The following is a 17,731-nucleotide window of genomic DNA, read 5'->3' on the forward strand; positions in this document are numbered from 1 at the left end:
CTGCAGCCAGCCCTCTCCCGAGGGGACAGGGCGCGGGCCTCAGGGCGGAGCCCTTAACTCCCGCTCCCAGCTCCTGACCACGCCTCCGCAAGTTCCTGTTAAGTACTTTCACCCCCTGACCTTTGGAGGACGAAGAATTAGGGAGCTTGACGAAATCATTTTCCATTCCTAGCTAAAAAGGAAAAGGATGGTCCCCCACCATGGCAGCAACACTCCTAAGTCTTATTTCCCCACCTCCTTCATACTTTGAATTTTCTCCCTTTTCTTTTTTTCTCCTCTCTTGAGGATCTGTAAGCACTGATTGCAGTTCTGGATGAAGGTTTTCCGTCCGAATTCTGCATGTCTGCGGTTTATTAAAGAATTTAATGCTTGTGGAAAAAATATATATATATACACACAGTATTAGTATATGTGACGCTTTACAAGAGTTGTCACTCACTATCTCATGTAGTTCCTTCTCTAGGCTTGAATAAAAAATTGTCAGTCATTTTGGTGATGCGGGTTGGATGCCTAAAGCTGCAAAGGAAAAAGACCAGGAGAACTTTCAGGTAAATTGAAAATCGGTTTTACCCAGCCAGTCAACAAGGGTGCAAACCTACCTTCTTAATTTCTACTTCCTTAGTACTCATATCACAGCCAAAATGAACTACTCAATTCTTCCTATGTTAATCACTGAAGCGCCTACATTTTGTGATTCTGTATTCATGTCCTGGTTATCCTTGGAGCTGTGTTTCCAGATTCTCCCCAGCAGGAAGTAATTTTCTCTGAGCCTACTTAGCACTCTTAGTACCTCTTATATGACAACCTCTATTTTACATATAAGAGCTGCTTATGTTCTTAGTTTCACTACTATGTTTATGCCTAAATAGAATGGTTTGTATCAGGTTCATCTTCCTGTCATTTTATCCTGCACATGGTATTTTGGTAAGTATTTACTGAAAGTTTGAATTTTGAGATGTCTCCTTGATGCCCAAGATATTGCCAGCAAAGTGTTTTAGAACTTCAGTTTATCAGAAATTCAGCATAGTCCCTACTACTCAACCTTTCTTAGGCTTCCCCTCTGAAGACTTGCCAACATGAGCTACTCCCCAGGTTTTTTATTAAAATAAATAATCAAAAATTTAAAACGTTGAAAAAATACAATAAAGTCATATACCCTTCACTTAGATCCAACGTTGTTAACATTTTGCCATATTTATTTCATCCCTTCTCACACACATTTTCATTGTCATTGAACCATTTGGGAATAGGTTGCAGACACCTAATATTAAGTAGATGTCCTAAAATTTCCAGCATGTATTTCCCAAGAATTAAAAAGTTCTGCAAAACACGATATTATCACAACGAAAGAAATTAATAATTCTGTACTATTTAAAATCCATCATGTAAATTTTCCCATTTGACCCAAAAATATCTTTTCCTCCACTCCCCTGGCAAAGAAAGAATCAGGATCCAGTCAAGGTTCCTATGTTGTACTTGGATATTGTAACTCTTTAGCCTTAATGTAGAATAGTTCCTTCTTTTTTTTTTTTTCCTTGTTACACTGGCATTTTGAAGAGTTCAGGCCAGGGTCTTTGTCTCTTGTACATCAGAAGTTGGTCTACAGACTTGATTAGATTCTACTAAATATTTTTTTCGAGCATACTTTACAGTATTCATACTTTTCCAATCATGATTACACCTTCTCAAATGCAGCTACATCTACCCGTGCCATGAGTTGAATTCATTCCACTTCTCAGCACATGCATCTTTCTGTGGTGTCTTACAGTTTAGCATTTAATGCTCCTGTATGTGTGGAGTATGCATTAGTGCCCTGGATTGGCAAGATTGACTGCCTGCCTTTATTAAATGTTGCTATTTTTCCTACACTTGGAGCTGACGCAATGTAATCTGCAGCAAAGTGTACTGATGTCAGCATAGTTTTTGAGTTTCAACTCATGGCTCTCCAAGGACTGTTGATGAAAGATGTGTGGGCCCTGCAATTCATATACAAATGAATCTTGACGTTACCAAAGCAGATATTGAGGCAACTGCTGGCCATCTGACCACATTTCAATTTAGGCAATGTTATTTTCCCCCCTGAAATTCTCTTGCAAGTCCTAATTGGCCTTGGTGTTCTGTGATAGCTTTTTGGTAACATTTATCGAAGCCTATGAAAAATTTGCAAAATCAAGATTATACTTAATGGTACATTAGGAAAATTTTCTGCCCAATGGATAGAGACGTACTTCCAGAATTTGCTTGATGATCATGAGAAAAACTCCCAAAACTGCCAAGCTCAGTAGTTCTTATATCCTAGACTTATTTTTGATCATTAACGATAAGTGAAAGGAAGAAAATGCACTTAAGGGAGCAGAAGGAAATGCTCTGGGAGGGCAGAAATTGAAAGTTTAGTAATGTACTCCATCAGTCACTTCTTTTGTGGAGAAGGAATTTTGCTTATGTGGGACTGAAATAATTTTAAGTTGACTTCATATTCAAGTAAGGCAAAAGAATATACCAATTAAGACCACAGATTTTAGAATCAGATCTGGGTTTCCGGAACAGGGCCATTCACTAGCTGGTAACTTTGGACAGTTTATCACCTATTAAATGGAGCTATAAAACCCCTTAGGATTGTTGAACAGAATGACTCAACTATATATAAAGTGCTTTACTTAGTGTATAGCACATGGTATGTAGTCAGTGTGTGGTAGTTATTATTAATAACTTCTAAAGCAGTCCAATTTGGGCACATGGGCATGAATTTATTGAGTAATAATGAATCTAAGACAGTGGTTCTCCAAGTTTAATATGGGGCTCTTAATAAAATAAGCAGAGATTCTGATTCAGAGAGTCTGGGGAAGCCTCCAGAAAAATCTACTTTTAATAATGATCCAGGGGATTTTGATGCAGGTGAGGATCAAATACTGAAGAAATTATCAAATTTTTCTCCTTCCTTGTATAGTGTTGAAATAGCTGTATATCTCAGATGCTGAGAATGTAAGAAGTTCTTCAAATACCTTTTTGAAAGGTTAAGAACATTTTTAGGACCACCTTCTAGTCCTGAATTTTAAAATGGCAAAAATTATTAGAAAAAGACATTTTGCATGAGTAGGATGTTGTGTCATTTTCTACTAACTTAATAGTGTCTGCTACTGGGGTATACCAGAACCAATGCCATCATCCAGGTTCAACCAAGAAGAACAGTTCCTGTTCTTAGGCCTAGGCACATTCCAGAAGATAGACACCACACATTTCATTCCCATGAGTCTGGAGTCATTAGCTAAATTGAAACATGTTGCAACATTTTTCTACCAGCAGATGCCAGAGAGCAGAACAGAACAGAATATGGCTTCCAACTACATGGCATATGAAGTTATTTGGCATCTCCAGATGAGCATTATCAAACCAAATTAGGAGCCCCCCTAGCATGTGGGCAGCCATTCAGTGAGCATTACTACATTGTGTCTGCTGAAAAACACTTTCTTTTGGGGCTCCCTCTTTTACCTTTTTCTCATGTTAGCTCACATCCAGAAATCTGCTTTTGAAAATCCATCTATTAAGTCAACCACAAGTCTTGAATAAGACAAAAGATAAACATTTTTGCTGTTTTTCCTACCAGTCCTGCTACCCCCATCCACAACCTGAACTAGCCAGATTGAATTTACTTAAAGCAGGAGTGGGGCCAAATAAGGCCTGTGAAATCATTTGGTCTGGCCCTGTGAAGGCAACTACAGGCAGGACTCCAAATTCATTAAATCTAGGAGCTTTTTTCATAGCAACATAAATATATGTTAAGTGAATGATGTTATGAATATACAAATGGCCCTTGGCAGAAAAAAGATTCCCCACCCCTGACTTAAAGGGAACTAACATTAAATATTCACAAAAGAAAAATGTCCTGTCTTTTACATAAACAGGATTGCTTCTGATGTCTCCCTCAGTTCCCAGATTGTATTTTTTGCTTCTTAATACACATTAATTATAAAGTAGGACAGTTTGGCATATATGTTGCAGTGGCTCTGTATTTTACTGAAGTTGCAAAATCACATGCCTGTAGCTGCTGGCTTAAGGTAAGGTAAGGAGAAACAATACACTATAGTGGAAACTAGAGAACTCCCCATGCTCATCTAAATGGGGCATCACTTCCCAGCTCTAGCTAATTTTGCCATGTGGGAATATGGGCCTCATGTTGCCATATGTGTCAAGAGGAGCTGAAATTTGGACTTTAGGTAACATATCCTGCTTTTTAAACATTGGTTCAAATAATTTTTAAGCATTTAGCAAGCCAGCAAAACATTTAACTAGATAGAACCAAGGGCTATCGGTTTATTACCTCTGTGTCTCTTACATGAAAACATGATTGGTACTTTGGTTGAGAATCTCAGAATGCTTAAGCAATGTTTTCTTTTTGCCATATTTCAGGTGCATTTACTTATCTAGTTAGGCAACAGGTGACTTGTCACCTTCATCAGAAATTCAAGATAGGTACTTATGTACACCAAGCTTCTATTCCCTTAATGATAGTTTTGAAGGTTTTCACTTGTGCCGCCAACTTAAAAACTTGTCCATATTTTTTCTACCTTGCACTATATTATGAAATAGGTTTGCTTTATTATATTTTTAAAAATATATTTAAGATTCAAATATCAAAAAAAGATTCTTGTACTAAATTGCCTTTGTAATGTGAGAATGTATTAGTCCAAACTAATAAAATATATTTAAGAACACATTTGCCAGCACATGCTCTTGAAAAATAAATAAGTAAAACCGATTTTAAATGGAAAACACCTTCATATTGTCTTATAGTTACCATGGTGCTAATGAGGACTCAGAATGTTTAGTGTAGAAAGGTACTTAACTGAAAATCTAGAGCAAATCCTTTATTATAGCAATATGAAAATCAGACCTGGGTTAATAAAGGTCAAACAATATTTCTAAGCACTTTTATATCCACTTTTCACTTAAACTTTGAAACCCAGGACATACACTAAACATGTTTTTTATGAGAAAATCAGACCTCCAATTGGTTACACAATGTATTCAAGGTCACACAGCACTAGAGCATCCAGAATACAGTCCTGTACACTATTTAAGATATAAACGTGATACTTAGAAAACAAAGGAAACAAAGAAGACAAACTCCAGTACAAACTTGTTTTAAATGATAAATTGGATTTTACTGTCGAAGCTTATTTAAAATACTTGGAACCCTAAGATACTCTGAAGCATTTAAATTCAAACATTTAAAATGGGGTCCTGTACAATTAGGATAAGCTGGTAAGTTTTAGATAAATTAATGGATGGAGAAGAAGAATTATGATGAAGAGCTAATGGCTGGTTGGAGTGGTAGGCACATATGGAAGATAACTACATTGACTTACAGAATGGCTCCTTGGGGCACCTCGAAAAGGTTAAAAATGGATTGAGGAGACTAGTGTGACCTAGGAGGACAGTTTTAAAAATATCTAAATACTGTACTGAGCATTTTTAGAAACCAAGACTTGGCTTTGGCAACCACAGTATGTTTTAATTTTGATATTTCTGATCCATAGTATAGGATGCTTTGAGTTACCAGGAATTGAATTTGGATTTTAGTAATCTATTCTCTTTGTCTGCCCCCTATATGACTATAGCCTACATTTTCCAGATGCCTAGATGAAACTAGGTTACAATTTAAAGTGAATAGTCTTGTCTAGCTCTTTAACCCATGATCTTGGGCTTATCATATGTTCATGTATCTGTGAGAAAAAATACAATACTTGTAACTTTTAAAGTGTTGAATATTTCTAATTAAGGTTGCGATTTTAAAGTTCCAGTGGCATCTTTTAAAAATAATGCTAATGCTATAAACAAAGACCACAAATAAAAAGCAGTATTTTTTCCTGCTAAATTTCTTTCAGGGTAGTATCAAACAGGACAACTGGAATGCTGAATCCTCTAATTAACGAGTGTGTGTGTGAGAAGGAAAGACCACATGTCCATTAGAGCCATACAGTAATCTGATTTTGACACAATTCTCAAACTAAAGAGAAAAAAATGCAGTGCTTCAGTCAGTATGCTGCACTTACATTTGTATCTTGAGATTTTTGTTTTATTCATTTTATTTTCATCCTCCTTTGCAAAGATAATTAGTAGCTTCAAAACTGCCCATTTCAGCAGAAATTGAAGATCATGTTACTTTAACCTTCATTGGCTTCTACACTCTATAGTCTACTCTTCTCTTATCTTAAATGTTGGTGTTCTTGCAATGGGGCACCATATTAAATCCATTTGGGGATCTTCAGGCCATTCCCACAGATGCAGCATAGAGAAAACTGAAGAGACCAGGCTTTGGAGTCAGGCTTGAGTTCAAATTCTATTTCTCTACTCACCAGCTATTGATGTTGGACAAGACAGACCTGGTTTGAGTCTGTTAAATTTAATTATGTATGAGGGAATGCAGTGGAGGGTGAGTAAATGAGTAATTCAATCAAAAGTTACCTCTTAGGGTAAAAGTTATTTTCAAAATTACTATAGAAATCCCTTTGAATATCTATGTAGTTAAAATACATGATTTTGTACTAAAACGCTATTCTGTTATTCTTAAGCAAACTAAAAATTAAGAGCCACTATGATAACTGTAGGAAAGAAGCTAAAGTAGATTTGTAGGCATTGAAAGTATTCTTCCTTTAAGATAACTTTTAAGATAAAAAGTGTGTGAAGGAATGAGTGGACAATTATAAAGTGTTCCTGCTTGCCTGTAGGTTTTTCTTCATTGTTTTTGTTTTTTAAATAAATATATATATACTTTTAATTGATTTCAGAAAGGAAGGGAGAGAGAGGGATAGAAACATCAATGAGAGAATCATTAATCAGCTGCCTCCTGCACACCCTCCACCAGGAATCAAGCCTGCAACCCAGGCGTGTGCCCTGACCTGGAATGCAACTGTGACCTCCTGGCTCATAGGTCGATGCTCAACTATTGAGCCACATTGGCCGGGTTCATTCTGTTTTATTAATAAGCCTCTATAACTCTAATACATGTCAATAGGCTATTATTCCTAAGTATCTAATTTAAGGACAACACTGTAATGGTATAACAGTAAGAGTCACTGAAATTTATTGAGCTTTTACATGTGCTAAGGACTGGTCTAATGGCTTTACCATTAATTCTCTTATTTAATAAACTAAGTCAATGCTATTATAAGCTTTATTTTACCAATGAAACTAAGGCCTAGGAAATTAATTTGTTTAAATGACTCATCTGTCTCCAGATCCTTCTCTTAGACACTACACTATACTCTGATCTCTATATACTCTATACCACCAATCCTACCACCATCTGCCATCTTTCCACATCCTTCTTAGGTGAGATTACACTGAGTGGCCAAATTATTATGACCACCTGACATTTGTAGGCAAATTAGCTATAATTTCACGCTGAAGTTGCTAGAGGGCCAGATCATTATAAACATCTGAATAGCACAACATACCTAAGTATCGTTGCTGATCAAGTTCATCCTATCATGTGGATGGCGTATCCCAATGGAGATGGCTTCTTCCAACAAGACAATGCGACATGCCACGGTGCTTGTATTGTGCAGGAGTGGTTTCAAGAACATGAGGGAGACTTTACCTTGCTTAGGTGGCCCCCACAATCACCAGATCTCAATCCAATTGAGCATTTGTGGGATGAAGTTAAAAGAGCCATCAGGCAGCTGGTTCCACAACCATCAAATCTCACAGAACTGGACAGTGCTATTCATCAGGCATGGTGTCAGATTCCTCGCATCACCTTTCAACATCTCGTGGAGTCAATGCCAAGAAGACACTCAGTGGGGCTGAACCTCATTCATGGTCTTTACCTTTCCTTCCTAACCTGTTTCTCCTGTGTTCCCAACTTACATTAATACCTGCAACCATCCACTCAAACATGTTAGCTTGAAATCTCAGTCATCCTTGATCATTTCCTTATCACCCAAAAGGTGTAGGGGGACACGGGGATTGGTGATGGAAGTTTAAATCTGAACTTCAAGCTCTTGGCTCAGTCAAGGCTGAGCATGAACTGGCCTCCACCTTGCCAGTCCCACCACAGTACATACACTGAGTTTTGTGGGGGGGTTTTTAATCCTCACCCTAGAATGTTTTCATTGATTTTCAGAGAGAAGGGAAGAAGGGGAGGGAGACAGAGAAAAACATTGATCAGTTGCCTCCTGCATACACTTCCGACTGGGGATCAAACCTGCAACTTAGGTGTGTGCCCTAGCTGGGACTTAAACCTTTTGGTATATGGGACAATGCTCCAACAAATTGAGCCACCCAGCCAGAACTGGGCTTTTTTTTTTTTTTAATGCTTCTTTCTTTGAACAAAATCACTTTGTCTAGAACACCCTCCCCTTGCTACATAACCAGCTCTCTTCATAGTGAACCCCCATTCATTCTTCTGGGACTAGTCCCAATGTCGTGTAGTGATTCTTAAGAGACCAGCCACTGTCACCTATCCTGAGCCAAGTCACTTATGGTTTTGGTTTCTTAAGGCACAGCAGATATGCTTTTATTAAATTTAAACTATGTTCAATTGTACCTATTTATTTACTTGGGTTTCTCCTCCATCTCACCTCCCCCAAATTCCTCAAGGAGAGGAATTGGTTCTTATCCACTGTATCTCCCTCATTTAATTGTGGCTGGCACATTACAGACATTTAGTACCTTTGTGGAAAGAAAAAATCTGTTTGCATAGGCACACATGATCCCAAATTCTCCTTCTTATATTACATTTATTTTCTATTCTGAAAGAATAATTATCATCACAGAAAACAGCATCCTTTTCAATTCCAGTATTTACACCCAAAACTTAATACCAGATATATAGCCATTAACTTTATTTTTTATGTTCAGTAATCATTTTGTTAATGTGCAATTTCTTTTGATCAATTTTTCACTAATTGTAACAACTCAATCCAGAATATTTTTTAAGTTTTTCATTTACATTTATAAATATTTTTGTAGAAGTATGATAGGATGATAATTAAAATGTGTTCAAGGATGAAAATATATTAAAATAAAATTAAGTGGAATGGAAATAGAGGTCTAGGGAGAAAACAATGTAAAATAACTAAAAAATAAATTCTTTTTTAGTTAATGGATAATAGTAGCTATCAAACTACTCTAATATTTAGATTACAATGGGTATATTTTTCAAAGACTGATATAAAAGTTATTTTTAAGTATGCTGGAAATTATATCCTTTAGAACTAAACATAACAAATTTATGTCAATTTAGAAATATGTAAAAGAGTAGTTTATCTACCTAGTTTTTCAAAATCTGTGGGAGTTATGGAAGCATAAAACTTGAAGGCCACTGATATATAGTCTCAAGCTTTAAAAGCATGCTTTAGTGCTCTAGTCCCACACCCATAATTTAGTTTGATTACCAAACTAAATCACCCTATAGATTTTTAACTTATCCATTCTCTAAGAGAAATTACAAACTAAAGGAACCATGGGGGGAAAGGAAGCAGATTTTCTAATTATCCAGACCAAGAGCTTCAAAAAATGATTGACACTGCATTCTCTCTAAGCAGTAAAAGTTTAGGTTCTATTAGTGTAAGTTTTATTTTATTTCTGCAGTTTCATGTTTTAAAATGCCTTGACAATCTGTATCCATTTTAACCAGTTAACTACCATACGTCCAAAATGGGACTATATTGGAATTTCTTCCGTATGTGCTGGAATATTTATGAATTTACCATAATTTTCTTTACAAACCCAGAGATGTCACTAACAAGTCTGATTTTTAAATTGGGCGACCAGAGTTGATATGCGAGGTTTGCAGCAATAGACGTGCGTGGCATGTGGGGAAGGTCCACCACTTGTGTACAAAGACGCTTATGGCATACAAAGGGTTAAAGTCTGGCGTGGTGTTCCATATGATTCCATTGTATGGCTATTCCATAATGTAACCTTTGACATATTGGTGAACACTTACCCATTTATCCATTGCTGAACATTTTATCAATGCGGTGCTTTAATGAACATTGTTATTCTTACATCTTTATCCACCCCTGCTATGTTTCTTTAGGGCTCATTACTTTTAGTAGAATGTTTGGGTCAAAGAAAATGTACTTATTTAGTTTTCATAAATACTACAAAATATTGATAGCTATTATAAAATATCCTAAAAGAAATCTACCAACAAACCCACCGAACAACAGAGCGGGCCCATTTCTCTTGTCTAACTGCAGATACTATCAGGCTTTTGACTTTCTTTGCGATTTTAAAAGACATAACATACACACCAAAATGAGAATGATTTTTACCTTAATGAGGCTGTAGTGATTTTCCTATTTAAACTGCAATGCATGACCCCCAGCATTCCTAAATCCCTTTAAATTACTTTTTCTGTATCTTGTACTATCTCCTAGCATTGTATTATTTCTCTCCCCTTATTCTAGTCTGCAAACTCCAAAAGGGCAAAGTTTTTGTTTTTTGTCTCTTTTGTTCACTAATTACTAGTGCCTGGCACATGGTAGACAGATAATTATTGAATTGAATGACGTGGCAGTTTTATGATAAACATGAATTTCAGCCATAGCTGGCATGTTTCTTCTTTGGCCCATCTGTCTCTGTTACACACATCTTCCCAATGAGAAAGTACCCTTAGAGCAGTCACAGCTTCTTAGGCCATGTTACACCTAACAGAACACCCAGGTTTGGCTAGTAGCAGGCCATCTGGAGGACATTAATGCTCCTTCCTACTCTGACTCCCTGGGCAGTTGATTATGAAGACAGTGTAGCTTTGCCAATGTGGCCATACAGCCACCACCTTGCTTATTTTAGCCCTTCCCTTCCTGTTTCTCTCCTGCCAGTGCCTAAGGGGACTTAGGAACAAGAACCAACCCTAGTAAAGCATTCCACCCAGGCAAGTGATGGCACTGATCTTCCCCACACCTGGCCTTTGGCCCACACCCTTTCCATAACAATGGCAGCTTAGTCAAACTGAGAACTAAGGTTTGGTGGAGCACCAAAGGTTTAGTGTCACTGTTTTCCTCCAGCCAGAATTTGGATGTGGAAGAGGTATATACCAAAGAAAGCAAAGGAGTGATTGAATTTCGGGTGGCTGGCATTGCTAATCTATAAAACAACTACTAAGAGTTTAGTATTGTTCACCCACCAGTTTAGCATTTTCATAAAAAGTTGGTGACAAAAATGTTTAGCTGTTATGTATTTCCTTCACATTTATCAACATCTATAGGGTATAATCTTCTTTTCAGTAGCAATGTCAGATTAGGCCCAAATAAGGGCGTAGTGAATATTTTCATTGATATCTGTAATGGAGATGCTATGTTGTCTTAGTTATATTCAGGCTAATCAAGTATCTGTAGTGTTACTAGCCTTCAACATAACCCGCGGGGGCGGGGAAGAGGGGGTAGGGATGATTACTAGGTACCTACCACTGGCAGGTCAAAGTTCAAGAAGGAAAGAATGTGGCAGGAAGAACTGTGCATTCTAAGGAAATTGCATATGCAGTTATCGCAGATTCCAGTTAGTGATGAGTTGCTTGCTTTATTCTCTAGTCCATCCCCTATTTCATCTTCACTCCCAGAAAGAGCAGCATAATGGTGAGATTGCTTAGATGTTCTGGAATAGGAATTTGAATGAGGGGATAAAGAGCAGCATAATGGTGAGATTGCTGCTTAGATGTTCTGGAATAGGAATTTGAATGAGGGGAAGAGGCTTGGTGAATGAAGAGTAGGAAGCTTTTAACAGGAATGTCAAAGTAGTAGTGGAGTGGGAATAACTAAGCAGCTTCATTTGATTACAACTCATTTGCAGTGGGCGGTTAAGGCAGGCACCAGGCCAGCATCACCACTTTATAAATAATAAATCTGTGGTGGTGATGTTGTGAAAGACACATGGTAAGGTTGCATCAGCATCGGTATGGCGAAATATTACAAAAAGGGTGAGACTGTCTGGAGAATCACCTGTTTGGAAAGGGATCAGGCTACAAATTACGTTCAGAATACCTTGAATGTATAGCGTAGCTATAATCTGGAATGTAACAGTGGGAACAAAAGTCATCAGCCAGAGATGGCGTATATGCTAGGATATTCACAAAATACTCATATAAGGGTATTCATTGGTATTTAGCATATAGTATTTCTGTATTGAGGAAAATAGCAAACTGAAAGCATACCTCATTTCTGTTCTTCAAGAGCCAATTTCACCTGTTTGCTACTTTCTTACAACTTGAAAGTGTGCAGCCAGTAACTGATCCTTAGGATGCCTTTTGCCATTATAGCAAAAGGATTAAAGTAGAAACCAGCTATTGAGAGAAGTGAGAATGTTAGGAAATGTTTACCTCCTACCTCATCCTTTCCCTTAATTACCTCTTACCTCCTTCCAAATGGTCATGTTATTTACGTCACCCATCATTCAGGGAAGATACTATCAGTAAACCAACGTGGCCGCACACAAATGCCATTTTCCTCAGCTGACATCTACAAGATAATTATCTTTGTCTAAACAAGTTGCCAATTTTTCACTAGGAGGGGGGGTAAATTTAGAATATGCAGTCTTCCAATTGACACTATTGACCAGTGAAAGTTGACAAGATCTAGATGCTTATATGAACTAGCTCAACCTTGTTTCATTTACAAAATCCACAAGAAATTAAGGGGGGAATTATATGAGGATAGGTAGTTTATTATAAGAATTTACTTCTTAAATTACAATGGAAATGTCTCATGCAATACATTGGGAATTCATTCTTGAATAATACTAATAATTGATTTCTTCTTGAAGGAAAAACTATATCCAGCAATTCAGATATGGCAGAGGTGAAGTCCATGTTCCGGGAAGTTCTTCCAAAACAAGGTATTTAAATAACAATTACTTAAGTGATAGGATATAATAGGAACATAAAAAGTAATAGGCAGGGTCACATAGTAGGCTCAATAGCTAAGAATATGAAACTACTGTGTTCTGTGTCCCACATTTACTGTCCATCAATCGCTTTATTTTTCCCAGTAAAAGGATGACAAATGAAGCAGTTTCTTAAACCTAGAAAGCCTGTTATATTCAAGATTGCAGGTTACAACCAAAATTCTTAATGAAAAAGTGCACTGTAATACACCATAATCTCTATATATGTGTGTGTGTGTGTGTGTGTAAGCCTAAGCGACCATTACTACCAAACGACCAGAACACCTGGTCAACCAGTTGCTATGACACACACTGAACACCAGGGGGCAGATGCTCAATGCAGGAGCTGGCCCCTGGTGGTCAGTGCACTCCCACAGCCAACTTCCCGCGGCCCCTCCCCGTCTGGCCGGCCCCCATCGGCCCCTGGTGCTAAACCATTCGTAGAGCTGGGTCGGGGTTTCATAGGTAGCAGAGCAGCTCCCTTGCTGTGATCTATTGAAAGTCAGCCCTGGACACAAGGGTTTGTCTTGCTCCCGTCCTCTCCCTTCCCCAGGGGCTGCCCGCCTGCCGAGGTGGCGGTGTGGAGGCGAGGGGAGGAGGAGGGGTGAGGCGGGGCACCGACAGTGGCATTGGCGTCCAGTGTCCGTTCCTTCTGCACCTGGCTGCACCTGGCCCCGCGACTGTCATCTCTCCAAGCCCCGGCTGGGACAGGGAACCAGGGGTGGGTGGTGGCAGATGCGGCCCCTTTCCCAGGGGGGCCAAGGGCCGGCTCCCTCCTCGGGGCCAGCGGCCAACCTCCCGTGGTCCCTCCCCCCCACCTTTGTGCATGAATTTGTGTACCGGGCCTCTAGTATTAAATAAGGTCTGAATCTGGGTAAAACAAAACAAAAAACAAACACAAAAAAAACCCTAAATCAAACAATAGTAAGAAATGCTGAAGTTTTCAGTGGAACACTCAGGAATTTGAAATATTTGTGTTAAATTAATGCCATACTTCACTATGTAAGTATTTTTAGGTACTATGCATTTCTTCCAAATCTTTGGTGTCTTTATATAACTTAGAATCTTAGCTATAAAGTTTGAAACTTGTCTTCCTCATGAACTCCCTAGCATTAAATGCTTTTATGTTTATAAAATTTAGAAATGTTACAGGGGTAGACTATGAGAACAAGAGATTTTCATTAATGGGTTACATTTTTAGACCTTCATTCTAACTGCAAATCCAAACTGCCAAACAACTGGATTATCTCAATCAAATTCTTATTTCTTTTTAAATTTAGGGCAGTTGTCTGTGGAAGATATAACCACAATGGTGCTGTGTAAACCCAAACTTTTACCCTTAAAATCTCTAACTATGGAAAAACTGGAGAAAATGCAGCAAGCAGCACAAGAAACAATTCGCCAACAAGAAATGGCAGAAAAGGACCAACAGCAAATGACTCGCTGAATAACTTAGCACTTCTACCTTACTATTAACAGTAGCTAGAAAATAATCCACCTGTATGCTGAAAGTAGTATGTGTTAATAAAACTGATATTCATATAGGTAATATAAAGTACCCAAGACTAATGAAACCTGCATGGTTTGTAATGAACATAAGCCATTAACCAAACTAACCCAAATCTTGTGTTTTTTTTACCCAAGTTTTTAGAACTACCAATTAGGTTAGTGTTCACCATTACCATTACACAGCTGATACCATTCTTAGGCATAAGTGACTAAATACAACTTTTATATTCAGAGAATTTTTAATGTTTATTAAAAACTGAATTTAGAGATACATTCAAATCTTGCATTAAGTGTTCAAGATGGACTTTTACATTACCTAATTTTTAAAACTTTTTATGAATTTGGTGTGACATATCATGTTTAAGGCTATTTTGCCTTAAACAGATCCTACTAGTCATGACAAAACTCTATTTCTTAAAATAAACTTAAGAAACCCTCACATGAGCTTTTAATTATACTGATTTCAAGGACTTAATGAATTACTGGCTACCTTTATCATCCAGGTATCAAAACCCTAGAAATGGAAAACAACATGGATTTAAAAGAGCCCATGAGATAAACATGAAATTCAATCTGTAGTGTTAGTCCTAAAAGAGTGTACTGAAACCTATAATAAATATATTCCCAAAAATACCTTTGTAAATTCTGAATATAATCCTTGGTTGGTTGGCTGCAATCAGTAATAGACAATTTAAATTAGCAGACCTTAAGGCCTTCCTGCATAATTAAAGCTCTGCAAAAGAAGTTAGAAATGTGATCATTCTTCAGATAATTATTTATTGGTAACTACTATTTTCTCAGACACTGAATAAATGCAAAACTTTGAGTCTTGAAGAATAATATTTTGAGACATTATTTGGTAATAGAACTTACTAATGATGAAAAAAGGCCCTGGCTGGTTTGGCTCCGAAGGGTCTCAGGTTCAATTCCCAGTCAAGGGCATGTACCTGGGTTGCAAATTCAATCCCCAGACCCTACTAGGTCGGGATGTGTTCAGAAGGCAACCAATTGATGTTTCTCTTCTCTTCTCTCTTTTGCTAATCCCTTCCTTTTCCCTTCCCTTCATCCCTTCCACTCTCTCAAAAAATAAAAATAAAAATAAAATAAATGGAAAGAATATCCTTGGGTGAGGATTAACAACAACAAAAAAAGAATGATGAAAGGTAACATATATTTTAGAAATTTCATTAGGCTATAGATAAAAACTTCTTTAAAGTGTGCATGCATTTCCCAAGTATAATAGTAAAAGAAATTATTACTATTGTATTTTTGATATAAAAGTTTGTAAGAAAGTTTAAATTCACTAGGTTCAAATGCACTCTCTTATATGATTTTATTTGCTATATGAATAAAAGTATTTTTAAAAACCTAAAATAAATGTACTCCCAATAAAGAATCAACACTGTTTCACATGTTTTATTTTGTCATACATTCTTCTAGAACCGGGTTCATTTTTCCAGTTTTGTAGAAAAATAAATGTTCCAGCCACCATTTACTTAACTGTCTAGTCTTTAAGACCAATCAATATGTTCCCTGGAAAGATGAATAAGTCTCCTGACTAACTCATTTTCTTAAAATTCTTTAAGACAAAGAAATAACTTTTTTTTTTTTTACTCCCAAAGCACAGTATTTCAACAGCAGCAGCCAAAATGGGGTTTTAGCAGCTTAACTTTACCCCCTAAATAAAGCTTTGTATAAACCAGTGATTTTACTACAAAAACACTGTCCTTGAAAGAAAGGAATAGCAATCTGACATCAATGCAAAACTTGGAATGATTAGGTCATAAACATGGCACTTACAAAAGGTAGCTTATGAGAACACTCCACTTAAGAAGTGGTTACTTTTCTGTCCCTCCTTTACACTGTCAAAAAAAAAAAAAAAAAAAAAAAGGAAACACTTCCTTTAAAAATTCCCCTTAAAGTTAAGTCTATAAAATTTCAGAAATGCCTTGTACCCAAAACAAGTGTTTAAAAACAAACAAAAAAACTGTGCTAACAACTCTTACAATTCAGAGATATATATATATTTTTATAACATCTAAGACTGCAAGAGTTCTTATATTCAGTAGCTCTCTGGTTTAAGACGACCTCCATCTCCTTCACTTACAAAACGTTTTCTGCCCCTGTAATGCAAAGAACATAAACATGAAAACATACAAATTCTGACTACAGTCAATTTAAACAACTTAGGTTATTCATTAAGTTTTGAAAGGTTTTATTGTTTTTTAAAAAGTCATTATGGCTCTAAAGCTTTTGTAAAACTCTTTTCCTGCTATATTTTTCCTAGAATTCAATATCCTATTGAATAAAAGCTTAATTATTAAAATAAGTTCATCGTTCAAAGGTGTCATGTTAAAAAATGTTAAAATACAGGACAAACGTTTGTTAGAAATTTAATATTTCTGTTATTAATATTATTTGAAAGCTAAACAGCCAAATAGGAAACAACAATATAATCTGGAATTATGCAAACTAGAGCTATACAACCTATCAAAATATCCATGTTTAAAATATCTTTAAAAAAATTTTTTTCAGATGTAGAAAAGCCATAACCTGAATATGGAAAAATAAATCAGAATCAAATTAATTCCAGTCCATACCCATTTTGGGGATTCATGTTATTTCAAGTGACCTTGCTCTGTACTGTAACCACATTCTAGCTACATGTATCAACAGCCCAGGAGAAATAGTTGACCACCAGCCTAAAGCAGTAAGCAGAAAACAGAGCTTGGGCAGAATTAGCCCTTATTCTCTGACCCTAGACCAACATGCACAGGCACTTGAGACCACACACAAATGTGCAGTCCACAAACTAAGCAAAAGGAGAGAGGATAAATAGTCAAGAGTTTAGGTATCTCTTCAAATGACACTTGATAGTAAGGCCATAACAGAAGTAACCGGTTAGACCTTTGAACAGAGGCTGAAACTTTTAAAAAGCCAGTGCCAGGGTGTTGACCCTTTTTCACACTAAGTCTAACTGTAAACCAGCTATATTTTTGTGAACATAAAGACATACACTGTAATATTAGGAGACCAAGGTGGGGAACAAAACAGTAAGTTGCGAGAAGTCTTGCCAAAGTTGACAGTTTAACAGATGTATACCACTTGGCACATCAATACATAAAGAATGCCATCACCAAGTAGAGATCTACATTTTCAAATATTTTTATCAAAGCCATTAAATTATATCTTCCACTGTTACCTTTTCCTTCTCTCTTAATGGCTTCCATTTTCTACAAGGGACACTGCCAGGAAGTATTTCTCTGAGGTTTAACACTCACAATATACTTAAATAAAAATACACAAACTTTTAAATATATTTAAAAAAAAAAAA

General features: G+C 36.9%; 2 protein-coding genes across 7 annotated transcripts in view; one reads left to right on the plus strand and one right to left on the minus strand.

Annotated features, from left to right (window-relative positions):
• The window catches only part of BBIP1 (BBSome interacting protein 1), a 15,936-nt gene extending 659 nt beyond the window's left edge, over window positions 1-15,277 (plus strand). For 2 of the 6 annotated variants that reach the window (XM_014546399.1, XM_005874536.2), the window contains exons 2-4: window positions 452-548; window positions 12,769-12,840; window positions 14,169-15,277. In XM_014546399.1, the coding sequence (XP_014401885.1) occupies window positions 12,795-12,840; window positions 14,169-14,335 (213 nt within the window). In that variant the 5' untranslated portion in view covers window positions 452-548; window positions 12,769-12,794 and the 3' untranslated portion in view covers window positions 14,336-15,277. Of the gene's footprint in view, window positions 1-451; window positions 549-4,407; window positions 4,467-10,832; window positions 10,886-12,768; window positions 12,841-14,168 lie in introns of all 6 variants that reach the window. The other 4 variants (XM_014546397.1, XM_014546398.1, XM_005874537.2 and 1 more) reach the window with 4 other exon arrangements.
• A 511-nt stretch (window positions 15,278-15,788) lies between these two features.
• Window positions 15,789-17,731, minus strand: part of PDCD4 (programmed cell death 4 (neoplastic transformation inhibitor)) — a 25,666-nt gene continuing 23,723 nt past the window's right edge. The window contains exon 12 of the mRNA XM_014546412.1: window positions 15,789-16,520. Coding sequence (XP_014401898.1) covers window positions 16,460-16,520 — 61 coding nt within the window. The 3' untranslated portion in view covers window positions 15,789-16,459. The remainder of the gene's footprint in view (window positions 16,521-17,731) is intronic.

This window comes from Myotis brandtii, unplaced genomic scaffold (genome assembly GCF_000412655.1).
Source record: "Myotis brandtii unplaced genomic scaffold, ASM41265v1 scaffold441, whole genome shotgun sequence".
In the NCBI taxonomy this organism is placed as follows: domain Eukaryota; kingdom Metazoa; phylum Chordata; class Mammalia; order Chiroptera; family Vespertilionidae; genus Myotis; species Myotis brandtii.